At 40.8% G+C, this 15,658-nt stretch overlaps 1 protein-coding gene across 1 annotated transcript in view; it reads right to left on the reverse strand.

The window, feature by feature from the left end:
- Positions 1 to 6,985: 6,985 nt before the first annotated feature.
- LOC128663964 (hyaluronan mediated motility receptor) overlaps positions 6,986 to 15,658 on the reverse strand; it is a 171,277-nt gene continuing 162,604 nt past the window's right edge. Inside the window, exons 21-22 of the mRNA XM_053718578.1 lie at positions 14,062 to 14,224; positions 6,986 to 7,247 (exon numbers count right to left, since the gene is read on the reverse strand). Coding sequence (XP_053574553.1) covers positions 7,234 to 7,247; positions 14,062 to 14,224 — 177 coding nt within the window. The 3' untranslated portion in view covers positions 6,986 to 7,233. The remainder of the gene's footprint in view (positions 7,248 to 14,061; positions 14,225 to 15,658) is intronic.

Genomic DNA, 15,658 nt, shown 5'->3' on the forward strand with positions numbered 1-15,658 from the left:
AAATTTACAAGCTCTAAATAAAACGTTACTGCACCTTTAAGAAGCACAAAAAAATTGTCACAGTTGAAATAACAATGAACTAAATCTGAAAAATTCATGCCCCTATAAGTTTTATCACCAATGTACCTCACAAAAACGCTTAAACATGCCAGTAAACGTTTTCAAAATCCCTTTTTTAAAGAGTATGTATTGTTATTTATAAGCCTGCTACCAGTCGCTTCTGCAGTTAAGGCTCATTACATTACTTTCAGTATTAGCAGCATTTTCTTAGTCAAATTCCATTCCTTAGAAAATTACATTACTGCACATACATTTAATCAGCCTGATACCAGTCGCTACCACTGCATTTAAGGCTGTACTTACATTACTTCGGTATAAACAGTATTTTCTTAGTCAATTCCATTCCTTAGAAAACATAATTTATGCTTACCTGATAAATTCCTTTCTTCTGTAGTGTGATCAGTCCACGGGTCATCATTACTTCTGGGTTATTACTCCTCCCCAACAGGATTCACCCAGCAGAGCTGCATATAGCTCCTCCCCTCTACGTCACTCCCAGTCATTCGACCAAGGACCAACGAGAAAGGAAAAGCCAAGGGTGAAGTGGTGACTGGAGTATAAATTAAAAAATATTTACCTGCCTTAAAAACAGGGCGGGCCGTGGACTGATCACACTACAGAAGAAAGGAATTTATCAGGTAAGCATAAATTATGTTTTCTTCTGTTAAGTGTGATCAGTCCACGGGTCATCATTACTTCTGGGATACCAATACCAAAGCAAAAGTACACGGATGACGGGAGGGATAGGCAGGCTCTTTATACAGAAGGAACCACTGCCTGAAGAACCTTTCTCCCAAAAATAGCCTCCGATGAAGCAAAAGTGTCAAATTTGTAAAATTTGGAAAAAGTATGAAGCGAAGACCAAGTTGCAGCCTTGCAAATCTGTTCAACAGAGGCCTCATTCTTGAAGGCCCAAGTGGAAGCCACAGCTCTAGTAGAATGAGCTGTAATTCTTTCAGGAGGCTGCTGTCCAGCAGTCTCATAAGCTAAACGAATTATGCTACGAAGCCAAAAAGAAAGAGGTAGCGGAAGCTTTTTGACCTCTCCTCTGCCCAGAGTAAATGACAAACAGAGAAGACGTTTGTCGAAATTCCTTAGTTGCCTGTAAGTAAAATTTTAGAGCACGGACTACATCCAGGTTGTGCAGTAGACGTTCCTTCTTTGAAGAAGGATTTGGGCATAAAGAAGGAACAACAATCTCTTGATTGATATTCCTGTTAGTAACTACCTTAGGTAAGAACCCAGGTTTAGTACGCAGGACTACCTTATCCGAATGAAAAATCAAATAAGGAGAATCACAATGTAAGGCTGATAATTCAGAGACTCTTCGAGCCGAGGAAATAGCCATTAAAAATAGAACTTTCCAAGATAACAACTTTATATCAATGGAATGAAGGGGTTCAAACGGAACGCCCTGTAAAACATTAAGAACAAGGTTTAAACTCCATGGTGGAGCAACAGTTTTAAACACAGGCTTAATCCTGGCCAAAGCCTGACAAAAAGCCTGGACGTCAGGAACTTCTGACAGACGTTTGTGTAACAGAATGGACAGAGCTGAGATCTGTCCCTTTAATGAACTAGCAGATAAACCCTTTTCTAAACCTTCTTGTAGAAAAGACAATATCCTAGGAATCCTAACCTTACTCCAAGAGTAACCTTTGGATTCACACCAATATAGGTATTTACGCCATATCTTATGGTAAATCTTTCTGGTAACAGGTTTCCTAGCCTGTATTAAGGTATCAATAACTGACTCAGAAAACCCACGTCTTGATAAAATCAAGCGTTCAATTTCCAAGCAGTCAGCTTCAGAGAAGTTAGATTTTGATGTTTGAAGGGACCCTGTATCAGAAGGTCCTGTTTCAGAGGTAGAGACCAAGGTGGACAGGATGACATGTCCACCAGGTCTGCATACCAAGTCCTGCGTGGCCACGCAGGTGCTATTAGAATCACTGATGCTCTCTCTTGTTTGATTCTGGCAATCAATCGAGGAAGCAACGGGAAGGGTGGAAACACGTAAGCCATCCTGAAGTCCCAAGGTGCTGTCAGAGCATCTATCAGGACTGCTCCTGGATCCCTGGATCTGGACCCGTAACGAGGAAGCTTGGCGTTCTGTCGAGACGCCATGAGATCTATCTCTGGTTTGCCCCAACGTCGAAGTATTTGGGCAAAGACCTCCGGATGAAGTTCCCACTCCCCCGGATGAAAAGTCTGACGACTTAAGAAATCCGCCTCCCAGTTCTCCACTCCCGGGATGTGGATTGCTGACAGATGGCAAGAGTGAGACTCTGCCCAGCGAATTATCTTTGATACTTCCATCATAGCTAGGGAGCTTCTTGTCCCTCCCTGATGGTTGATGTAAGCTACAGTCGTGATGTTGTCCGACTGAAACCTGATGAACCCCCGAGTTGTCAACTGGGGCCAAGCCAGGAGGGCATTGAGAACTGCTCTCAATTCCAGAATGTTTATTGGCAGGAGACTCTCCTCCTGACTCCATTGTCCCTGAGCCTTCAGAGAATTCCAGACGGCACCCCAACCTAGAAGGCTGGCGTCTGTTGTTACAATTGTCCAGTCTGGTCTGCTGAATGGCATCCCCCTGGACAGATGTGGCCGAGAAAGCCACCATAGAAGAGAATTTCTGGTCTCTTGATCCAGATTCAGAGAAGGGGATAAGTCTGAGTAATCCCCATTCCACTGACTTAGCATGCACAGTTGCAGTGGTCTGAGGTGTAAGCGTGCAAAGGGTACTATGTCCATTGCCGCTACCATTAAGCCGATTACCTCCATGCATTGAGCCACTGACGGGTGTTGAATGGAATGAAGGGTGCGGCAAGCACTTTGAAGTCTTGTTAGCCTGTCCTCTGTCAGGTAAATCTTCATTTCTACAGAATCTATAAGAGTCCCCAGGAAGGGAACTCTTGTGAGTGGAACGAGTGAACTTTTCTTTTCGTTCACCTTCCATCCATGTGACCTTAGAAATGCCAGCACTAACTCTGTATGAGACTTGGCAGTTTGAAAGCTTGAAGCTTGTATCAGAATGTCGTCTAGGTATGGAGCTACCGAGATTCCCCGCGGTCTTAGTACCGCCAGAAGAGCACCCAGAACCTTTGTGAAGATTCTTGGAGCTGTAGCCAATCCGAATGGAAGAGCCACAAACTGGTAATGCCTGTCTAGGAAGGCAAACCTTAGGTACCGATAATGATCTTTGTGAATCGGTATGTGAAGGTAAGCATCTTTTAAATCTACAGTGGTCATGTACTGACCCTCTTGGATCATAGGTAAAATTGTCCGAATAGTCTCCATCTTGAACGATGGAACTCTTAGGAATTTGTTTAGGATCTTTAAGTCCAGGATTGGTCTGAAAGTTCCCTCTTTTTTGGGAACCACAAACAGATTTGAGTAAAACCCCTGTCCCTGTTCCGATCGTGGAACTGGATGGATTACTCCCATTAACAAGAGCTCTTGTACGCAGCGTAGAAACGCCTCTTTCTTTGTCTGGATTGTTGACAATCTTGACAGATGAAATCTCTCTCTTGGAGGAGAGTATTTGAAGTCCAGAAGGTATCCCTGAGATATTATCTCTAGCGCCCAGGGATCCTGAACATCTCTTGCCCAAGCCTGGGCGAAGAGAGAAAGTCTGCCCCCCACTAGATCCGATCCCGGATCGGGGGCCCTCAATTCATGCTGTTTTAGGGGCAGCAGCAGGTTTCCTAGTCTGCTTGCCCTTGTTCCAGGACTGGTTAGGTTTCCAGCCTTGTCTGTAGCGAGCAACAGCGCCTTCCTGTTTTGGTGCAGAGGAAGTTGATGCTGCTCCTGCTTTGAAATTACGAAAGGAACGAAAATTAGACTGTCTAGTCTTGGCTTTGTCCTGAGGCAGGGCATGGCCTTTACCTCCTGTAATGTCAGCGATAATCTCTTTCAACCCGGGCCCGAATAAGGTCTGCCCTTTGAAAGGTATATTAAGCAATTTAGACTTAGAAGTAACATCAGCTGACCAGGATTTTAGCCACAGCGCCCTGCGTGCCTGAATGGCGAATCCTGAATTCTTCGCCGTAAGTTTAGTAAGATGTACTACGGCCTCCGAAATGAATGAATTAGCTAGTTTAAGGACTCTAAGCCTGTCCGTAATGTCGTCCAGAGTAGCTGAACCAATGTTCTCTTCCAGAGACTCAATCCAGAATGCCGCTGCAGCCGTGATCGGTGCAATGCATGCAAGGGGTTGCAATATAAAACCTTGTTGAACAAACATTTTCTTAAGGTAACCCTCTAATTTTTTATCCATTGGATCTGAAAAAGCACAGCTATCCTCCACCGGGATAGTGGTACGCTTAGCTAAGGTAGAAACTGCTCCCTCCACCTTAGGGACCGTTTGCCATAAGTCCCTTGTGGTGGCGTCTATTGGAAACATTTTTCTAAATATCGGAGGGGGTGAGAACGGCACACCGGGTCTATCCCACTCCTTAGTAACAATTTCAGTAAGTCTCTTAGGTATAGGAAAAACCTCAGTACTCGTCGGTACCGCAAAATATTTATCCAACCTACACATTTTCTCTGGTATTGCAACTGTGTTACAATCATTCAGAGCCGCTAACACCTCCCCTAGTAATACACGGAGGTTTTCCAGTTTAAATTTAAAATTTGAAATATCTGAATCCAGTCTGTTTGGATCAGAACCGTCACCCACAGAATGAAGTTCTCCGTCCTCATGTTCTGCCACCTGTGACGCAGTGTCTGACATGGCCCTAATATTATCAGCGCACTCTGTTCTCACCCCAGAGTGATCACGCTTACCTCTTAGTTCTGGTAATTTAGCCAAAACCTCAGTCATAACAGTAGCCATATCCTGTAATGTGATTTGTAATGGCCGCCCAGATGTACTCGGCGCTACAATATCACGCACCTCCCTCTGAGCGGGAGATGTAGGTACTGACACGTGAGGCGAGTTAGTCGGCATAACTCTCCCCTCGTTGTTTGGTGAAATTTGTTCAATTTGTACAGATTGACTTTTATTTAAAGTAGCATCAATACAGTTAGTACATAAATTTCTATTGGGCTCCACTTTGGTATTGCAACAAATGACACAGGTATCATCCTCTGAATCAGACATGTTTAACACACTAGCAAATAAACTTGCAACTTGGAAATACAATTCAATTAGAATAATATTAAAACGTACTGTGCCTTTAAGAAGCACAGAAGATCTATGACAGTTGAAAATTAATAAATTGAAACAGTTATAGCCTCAATCCTTGTAAACAACACAACTTTAGCAAAGGTTTAATCCCATTAGCAAAGATAACAAATTCTGAAAGCAGGAAACAAATTACAGAATAAACGTTTTTTATCTCAGTCAAACTATAATTCTCACAGCTCTGCTGAGAGAAATTACCTCCCTCAAAATAAGTTTTGAAGACCCCTGAGCTCTGTAGAGATGAACCGGATCATGCAGGGAATACAATGAGTTGCTGACTGAAATATTTGATGCATAGTAAAAGCGCCAAAAAATGGCCCCTCCCCCTCACACACAGCAGTGAGGGAGAACAGAAACTGTCAGAAAAACAGATTAAGCAACTGCCAAGTGGAAAAATAGTGCCCAAACATTTATTCACACAGTACCACAGCAAATGAAAACGATTTTACATTCCAGCAAAAACGTTAAACATAATCTCTAGTTATTAAACAGCTTTATGTATTTCTTACAGTGTAATTCTAGTGAAGTACCATTCCCCAGAATACTGAAGTGTAAAGTATACATACATGACATTATATCGGTATGGCAGGATTTTCTCATCAATTCCATTGTCAGAAAATAAAAACTGCTACATACCTCTATGCAGATTCATCTGCCCGCTGTCCCCTGATCTGAAGTTTACCTCACTCCTCAGATGGCCGAGAACAGCAATATGATCTTAACTACTCCGGCTAAAATCATAGCAAAACTCTGGTAGATTCTTCTTCAAACTCTGCCAGAGAGGTAATAACACACTCCGGTGCTATTTTAAAATAACAAACTTTTGATTGAAGATATAAAACTAAGTATAATCACCATAGTCCTCTCACACATCCTATCTAGTCGTTGGGTGCAAGAGAATGACTGGGAGTGACGTAGAGGGGAGGAGCTATATGCAGCTCTGCTGGGTGAATCCTCTTGCACTTCCTGTTGGGGAGGAGTAATATCCCAGAAGTAATGATGACCCGTGGACTGATCACACTTAACAGAAGAAAAATATTTTACTGCACATACCTCATTTGCAGGAGACCCCGCACGCTATTCCCTTTCTGAAGTTACATCACTCCTCAGAATGTGCGAGAACAGCCAGTGGATCTTAGTTACTTCTGCTAAGATCATAGAAAACGCAGGCAGATTCTTCTTCCAAATACTGCCTGAGAAAAACAGCACACTCCGGTGCCATTTAAAAATAACAAACTTTTGATTGAAGAAATAATTAAGTATAAAACACCACACTCCTCTCACGACCTCCTACTACGTTGAGGGTTGCAAGAGAATGACTGGATATGACATGTGAGGGGAGGAGCTATATAGCAGCTCTGCTTTGGGTGATCCTCTTGCAACTTCCTGTTGGGAAGGGAATATATCCCATAAGTAATGGATGACCCGTGGACTGAATACACTTAACAAGAGAAATTGGGTGTCCCTTTAAGTGCAGCGCTGTTTGAAGAGAGGCTGATGTTAAAGAACTAATAGTTCATGTATGTGTTTAACTCTTTCTGCAGACATGCTGCATTTTCTGTGATGATATCTCAGATCACAGCATATTCTGCCTTGGGGCAGGATACATTCCAGAGACAAACTAACAGGACCCAAGTAGCATAGTATGCTAAGAATAGTTGAGTTCTGTTGTGGTGACCTAATTGTACAAGTGTAACAATGCATTAAAGTACACTACAAAATAAATAAGACAACTGAAATAGATAATCACTTTATTAATAAAGTTTTTTTTTTCTCCTTTAAAGGAAATGTTTAGTTTGACACTTAAAATCATGATTTTTTTTTTAAATATTGTGAATAGTGATTAAAGCAAACAATTTGCAGTCATAATCATATATCAAAACACACATACTTACAATATATACAAACATACATGACTAAAAACATTTAAAAAAAAACAAAAAACTTCAGTGCAGCATCATGGTAACAAAAAAAAGGCATCATTACTTGCGGTTTCCTGTAAAGAGAGGGGGAAAAAAAATATATAAGAAAAATATATAGGAGTCTCTCCTGCAATAAACAAATTCTACAGCTCTGTAAAACCAAACCCAAACCATCTGTGTATTCACTTGTAAAATATCAAGGAGAAAAGTGATCAGAAGACTATTCTAAATATGTGACCAGGTAACCATTCATTTCAGTCATAGTGAGGACATTTTGCTGCAGTTATCCCTCTGCTTTTAATATACATTTTAATATTTATATTAAAAATGGACAGTAAAGTCATTTTGAAATCCATTTTTTTTATGAAAGCTGTTCAATATTTTTTTTAATAAACAGCCTTAGCATAATGTTTTTTCATGCAAAAAACATAATTTATGCTTACCTGATAAATTTCTCTTGTAGTGTATCCAGTCCACGGATCATCCATTACTTATGGAATATATTCTCCTTCCCAACAGGAAGTTGCAAGAGTCCACCCACAGCAAAGCTGCTATATAGCTCCTCCCCTAATTGCCATATTCAGTCATTCGACCGAAAACATGCAGAGAAAGGAAAAACCATAGGGTGCAGTGGTGACTGTAGTTCAAATGAAAAAATTACCTGCCTTAAAGTGACAGGGCGGGCCGTGGACTGGATACACTACAAGAGAAATACATTTATCAGGTAAGCATAAATTATGTTTTCTCTTGTTAAGTGTATCCAGTCCACGGATCATCCATTACTTATGGAATACCAATACCAAAGCTAAAGTACACGGATGATGGGAGGGACAAGGCAGGTACTTAAACGGAAGTTACCACTGCCTGTAAAAAAACCCTTTCTCCCAAAAATAGCCTCCGAAGAAGCAAGGTATCAAATTTGTTAAATTTGAAAAAGTATGAAGCGCAGACCAAGACTCCGTCTTGTAAATCTGTTCAACAGAAGCCACATTTAAAAAAGGCCCAAGTGAAAACCACAGCTCTAGTTGAATGAGCTGCAATCCCTTCAGGAGGCTGCTGTCCAGCAGTCTCATAAGCTAAATGAATTATGCTTTTTAACCAAAAAGACAGAGAGGCTGCTGAAGTCTTTTGACCTCTCCACTGTCCAGAATAGACAACAAACAAGGTGAACGTTTGATGAAAACTGTAGTAGCTTGTAAGTAAAACTTTAAAGCACAAACCACGTCCAATATTGTGTAATAGACGTTCCTTCTTTGAGGAAGGATTAGGATACAAGCATGGAACAACTATCTCTTGAGTGATGTTCTTGTTAGATACCACCTTAGGAAAAAACCCAGGTTGGTACGCAGGACTACCTTATCCGTACGAAGGACCAGATAAGGAGAATCACATTGTAACACAGATAACTTGGAGACTCTACGAGTCGAGGAAATAGCTACCCAAAAGGAACTTTCCAAGATAAAGATTGATATCTATGGAACAAAAAAGGTTCAAACGGAACTTCTTGAAGAGCCTTAAGAACCAGGTTTAAGCTCCATGGTGGAGCAACAGTTTTAAACACAGGCTTGGATCTAACCAAAGCCTGACCAAATGCCTGAACGTCTAGAATACCTGCCAGACGCTGGTGCAAAAAAATAGACAGAGTAAAAATCTGTCCCTTTTAAGGAATTAGCTGACAACCCTTTTCTCAAAAACATCTTGGAGAAAAGATAATATCCTGGGAATCCAGGCTTTACTCAATGAGTAACCCTTGGATTCATAACAATCAGATATTTACACCATATCTATGTTCAATTTTCCTAGAGACAGGCTTTCATGTCTGTATTAAGGTATCAATGACTGACTCGGAGAAGCCATGCTTTGATAACATCAAGCGTTCAGTCTCCAGGCAGTCCATCTCAGATTGATTCTATTTAGATGGTTGAAAGGACCCTGAGGTAGAGGGACCTGTCTCAGAAGCAGAGACCGTGATGGAAAGGATGACATGTCCACCAGATCTGCATACCAGGTCCTGCGTGGCTACGCAGGCGCTGTCAAAAACACCAAAGCCCTCTCCTGCTTGGTCTTGACCTCCGAAGGAAATCCCACTCCCCCGGAAGAAAAGTCTGACGACTTAGAAAATCCACCTCCCAGTTCTCAACACCTGGGATATTGATAGCTGATAGACAAGAGTGAGTCTCTGTCCAGTGAATTATTGTAAGACTTCTAACATCACTAGGGAACTTCTGTTCCCCCTTGATGGCTGATGTAAGCCACAGTCGTGTATATTGTCCGACTGAGTATGATGTACCTCAGAGCTGCTAACTGAGGCCAAGTCTGAAGAGCATGGAATATCACTCCCAGAATATTTATTAGAAGGAGGGTCTCCTCCTAAGTCCACTATCCCTGAGCCTTCAGGGAGTTCCAGACTGCATCCCAACCTAAAAGGCTGGCATCCATTGTAACAATTGTCCCATCTGACCTGCGGAAGGTCATACCCTTGGACAGATGGACCCGACATAGTCACCAGAGAAGAGAATCTCTGGTCTCTTGGTCCAGGTTCAACAGGGGGACAAATCTGTGTAATCCCCGTTCCTCTGACTGAGCATGCATAGTTGCAGCGGTCTGAAATGTTGACGTGCAAACGGCACTATGTCCCTTGCCGCTACCTATTAAGCCGATTTCATTCATGTACTGAGCCACCGAAGGGCGCGGATGGGATGAAAAACACGGCAGAAATTTAGAAACTTTGACAACCTGGACTCCGTCAGGTAAATTTTCATTTCTACAGAATCTATCAGAGTCCCTAGGAGGGAAACCCTTGAGATTGGGGATAGAGAACTCTTTCCTTGTTCACTTTCCACCCATGTGATCTCAGAAATGCCAGTACTACGTCCGTATGAGACTTGGCAATTTGGATGTTTGACGCCTGTATCAGGATGTCGTCTAACTAAGGGGCCACTTCTATGCCCCGCGGCCTAAGGACCGCCAAAGCGACCCCAGAACCTCCATAAAGATTCTTGGGGCTGTAGATATCCCAAAGGAAAGAGCTACAAACTGGTAATGCCTGTCTAGAAAGGCAAACCTGAAAAACGAAGGTGATCTTTATGCATCACAATGTGAGGATAAGCATCCTTCAAATCCATTGTAGTCCTCTATTGACTTTCCTGGATCATAGTTAAGATGGTACGAATAGTTTCCATCTTAAATGACGGAATTCTGAGGAATTTGTTTAAGATCTTTAGATCCAAAATAGGTCTGAAGGTTCCCTCACCTTGGGAACCACAAACAGATTTGAGTAAAAACTCTGTCCCTGTTCCTCTCTTGGAACTGGATGGATCTCGTACACAATGTAAGAATGCCTCCTTCTTTATCTGGTTTGCAGATAATTGTGAAAGGCGAAATCTCCCCTTTTTTTTTTGGGGGGGGGGGGGGAATCTTTGAAATCCAGAAGATATCTCTGGGATATAAATTCCAATGCCTAGGGATCCTGGGCATCTCTTGCCCACGCCCAGGCGAAGAATGAAAGTCTGCCCCCTATAGGATCCGTTACCGGATAGGGGTCCGTTCCTTCATGCTGCCTTAGAGGCAGCAGCAGGCTCCTTGGCCTGCTTATCTTTGTTCCAGGTCCAATTGTCTCCAGACCGCCTTGGACTGAGCAAAAATTCCCTCTTGTTTTGCCTTAGAGGAAGTGGATGCCACACCTGCCCTGAAGTTTTAAAAGGCACGAAAATAAGACCTTTTTTGGCCCTTGATTCCTATCCTGAGGAAGGGCATGACCTTTTCCTCCAGTGATATAAGCAATAATCTCCTTCAAATCAGGCCCGAATAGGGTCTGCCCCTTGAAGGAAAGTTAAGTAGCTTATTTATTAAAGTCACGACAGCTGACCATGATATAAGCCATAGCGCTCTGCGCGCCAGTATAGTAAAAAACAGAATTCTTAGCAGTTAGTCTAGTCAAATGAACAAAGGCATCAGAAAACAAAGGAATTGGCTAGCATAAGCTTGTCAATTATATTCATCCAATGGAGTCGCTAACTGTAAAGCCTCATCAAGAGACTCAACCCAGAACGCCGCAGCAGCAGTGACAGAAGCAATGTATGCAAGGGGCTGCAGGATAAAACCCTGTTGAATAAACATTTTTTATCCATTGGATCTAAAAAGCACAACTGTCCTCGCCAGAGGTAGTGGTACGCTTAGCTAGAGTAGAAACTCTTCTCTCCACCTTAGGAACTGTCTGCCAGAAGTCCTGTGTGGTGGTAACTATTAGAAAACATTCTTCTAAAAAATAGGAGGGGAAGAGAAAGGCACACCTGGTCTATCCCATTCCTTATTAAAAAAATTTTTAGTAAACCTCTTTAGGCATTGGAAAAACATCAGTACACACCGGCACTGCATATTATTTATCCAGTCTACACAATTTCTCTGGCCCTGCGATTGTACACATTCATTCAGAGCAGCCAAAGCCTCCCTGAGCAACAAGTGGAGGTTCTCAAGCATAAATGTTAAATGTAGAAATATCAGAATCAGGTTAAATCATCTTCCTTGAGTCAAAAAAATCACCCACAGACTAAGCATATTGTGAGGTAGTATCATACATGGTTCTTAAAGCGTCTGTATGCTCTGTATCTACCCCCAGAGCTATCTGCTTTCCTTTAATTTCAGGTAGTCTGACTAATACGGCTGCCAGAGTATTATTCACCACCTTTGCCATGTCTTGTAAAATAAACGCTATGGACGCCCTTGATGTACTTGGCGCCATTTGAGCGTGAGTCCCTGAAGCGGGAGTCGAAAGGTCTGACACGTGGGGAGAGTTAGTCGGCATAACTTTCCCCTCGACAGAATCCCCTGGTAAAATAAACGCTATGGGTGCCCTTGATGTACTTGGCGCCAATTGAGCGCGAGTCCCTAAAGCGGGAGTCAAAAGGTCTGACACGTGGGGAGAGTTAGTCGGCATAACTACCCCCACGACAGAATCCTCTGGTGATAATGTTTTTAAAGACAAAAAATGATCTTTATTGTTTAACATTAAATCAGTACATCTGGTACACATTCTAAGATGGGGTTCCACCATGGCTTTAAAACATAATGAACACAGAGCTTCCTCTATGTCAGACATGTTAGAACAGACTAATAATGAGACTAATAAGCTTGGAAAACACTTTAAATCAAGTTAACAAGCAAATATATAAAACGTTACTGTGCCTTTAAGAGAAACAAATTTTGTCAAAATTTGAAAAACTGTGAAAAAAGGACTTGCAAATGGATGATTAACCCCTTAATGCAAAAAACAGATAAAAAAAAAAACAACGACATAGACGTTTTTAAAAACAGACACAACAAAACTGCCACAGCAGAGCTGTGGATTACCTTCCCTATAAACGATTTTGGAAGTCTTTTTAGCCCTTTAGAAATGTCCTGTAGTATTCATGGGACTGCTGAGGGAATCTGGATAATTCATTTTGTCATTTTAACTGCGCAAAAAAGCGCTAAATTAGGCCCCTCCCACTCATATTACAACAGTGGGAAGCTTCAGTTAACTGTTTCTATGCAAAATTTAAGCCAGCCATGTGGAAAAAAACTTAGGCCCCAATAAGTTTTATCACCAAACATATGTTAAAAACGATTAAACATGCCAGCAAACGTTTTAAAACACATTTTTACAAGAGTATGTATCTCTATTAATAAGCCTGATACCAGTCGCTTTTACTGCATTTAAGGCTATACCAACATTACAGTGTTATCACCAATGTACGTTAAAAAAACGATTAAACATGCCAGCAAACGTTTTAAAACACATTTTTATAAGAGTATGTATCTCTATTAATAAGCCTGATACCAGTCGCTATCGCTGCATTTAAGGCTTTACTTACATTACTTCGGTATCAGCAGTATTTTCTTAGTCAATTCCATTCCTAGAAAAATATTTTACTGCACATACCTTATCTGCAGGAAAACCTGCACGCCATTCCCCCTCTGAAGTACCTCACTCCTCAGAATGTGTGAGAACAGCAAATGGATCTCAGTTACGTCTGCTAAGATCATAGAAAAACGCAGGCAGATTCTTCTTCCAAATACTGCCTGAGAAAAACAGCACACTCCGGTGCCATTTAAAAATAACAAACTTTTGATTGAAGAATAAACTAAGTATAAATCACCACAGACTCTCACGACCTCCTATCTATGTTGAGGCTTGCAAGAGAATGACTGAATATGGCAGTTAGGGGGGGAGCTATATAGCAGCTTTGCTGTGGGTGGACTCTTGCAACTTCCTGTTGGGAAGGAGAATATATTCCATAAGTAATGGATGATCCGTGGACTGGATACACTTAACAAGAGAAATATTTGCACTGGTTTTACAAGTAACCTTGAAAAATCATGAGACAGTAAGTTTACGGTCCCTTTATATTATTTTTACACATTTATATATTACAATTGTGCCACACACATAGTAGCTTTTGTTAAAATTACCACTATTCTGAATTATAACAAAAAATATATGCTTTAATCATAAGGATGATGAATGCATCTTTTTATAATTTTTTTCCATTAAGTTAATTTTTTTGTTAAATATATGTATATTGATAATCAATTAGCTCAGGATAGCTAAAAGCAGCAATTAATTTTTATTACCAAATTCACAGAAGTAGAACAGAAATTTAAAAAAAATAATAAAAAAAAATGCAACCCATCATATTTGCACACAGAAACCAACTTCCCCCTGGGTGCAGGCACCTTAGCACATCCTACTGGATTCAGACCACTAGATAGAGGCGAATGAAACACCTATTTTTCTCGGCACATTGCCGGTCTCTCCTGTAGATGGGATGTAGACTGAAGTTAGGGAGAAGTGAAATAGAGATGTGATTTAGATCCTAGCAGCCAAACCTGACAAGACATTTAGCCTACCTTCTTTTAAAGGGGCCTTGGAATAAATATTTTCCTTGCTATCATGCTGAAAAGCTTTAGATGGATCAAACCGCTTCACACCCTGTATTTCATGCAAATGAGCTTGGAGCTGTTTTTCAGTTTGTTTTTCCTTGACAAGCTGGGCACGTAGCCTGGAAACTTCCTACAAAAAAAAAAAAAAATTAAGATAGAATAAAATGTATATCTAGATAGAGATAAATATATAATGTAAAAGAGAAACACAAATTACATATGATAAACAGTGGTTATACAAAGCTAAAACATGTTCAATCTAAAAAGTAGCAAAATTGTCAATTATGCAGCATGAAGAAACATTCTGAATTGATGGTCAAAAAACATTCAAACCTTGTGATTTAACCCAGCAGATACTTTAATTTATACATCTGAGGTTTTTATACAAGTTAATACTCCAACTACAATAAAAGGGACATTCTAGCACAAAACTACAGCAACTAAAAACTAAATGTGCCTCAAATCCCCATTAAAAAAACATTTATATTACCCCCAACTATCCTTTATCTAGGTAAATTTAAAATCAATGGATCCTTTACTAATCGTTAATACCAATTATTTCCCAGTTTCAGAATGATAATATTACAGCTCCTCTCTCCCCGTATTTCAACCAGTCAATTAGTTGCAAATATCAGCTGCTCCCAGTCCATAAGCTTTGTACAACAATATCCCCACATGGCACTCAACAGTCTTGAAAAAAATTCAACTTCAGTCATCAACCGATTCACCTTTATGTTTATACTTGCTTATAGAAACTGAATGGGTGGTTTGGGCTAATTCTCAAAACCAATCATAAAACCGCTAATATTTTTCTGTAGTGGTTTACAGTTTAAGGTGTCAATCTTAAAGGTCTATAATTTTGTGGAAGACTTCTGGTTACTCGTTTTAAATAGTGGCACCAAATATTGGAGTACCATGCCTGAGAGATTGAGTCTTGAAACACAAAAGGAGTATAGATTTAGCTATTGCAGAACTAAATTCCATAAAGGGCCATTATAGTCAAAAACATACATGTTCAAATACATTAGAGCAGTGGTCAACAAATCTGTAAAATTTAGGAGCCAGATATACTTTTAGGAGCCATACAGTGGTATTTGTATATAGATATATATGGAGAACAACACTAAAAGTTAGGAGCCAGGTATAACATTCTAGAAGCCAGTGGCTCCCTGGCTACTGGGTTTGTGGAGCCCAGCATTAGATCAAGTCATTTTAAGACTAACACCTCTGTGTTTAACCCTCGAAAAGAGGTTAAAACACAGAGAATTGAAGCTCAGGACCTGCAGAGCACTGCTAGTCCAGAGCGGTAACGGTCGCTAACACAGTAAGCAGCGCTAATTACACAGCTTAGTAAAGGATCATTAAATACAACAGAATTGCTTAATCAACATATGCATAATAAAAAGGACAATGCAAAAGCACTTGGTATTAATTTTGTATAAGTAGAATTTTTTTCTGACAAATTTCAAAGTTCATTCTATTTTCCTTCCCCCTGCATCATGTGGCAGCCACAAAATGCATATAGGTATACACTGAACTCTTGCACATGTTCAGTATGAGATTG

The sequence above is a fragment of the Bombina bombina genome, chromosome 6 (genome assembly GCF_027579735.1).
Source record: "Bombina bombina isolate aBomBom1 chromosome 6, aBomBom1.pri, whole genome shotgun sequence".
NCBI classification, from domain to species: domain Eukaryota; kingdom Metazoa; phylum Chordata; class Amphibia; order Anura; family Bombinatoridae; genus Bombina; species Bombina bombina.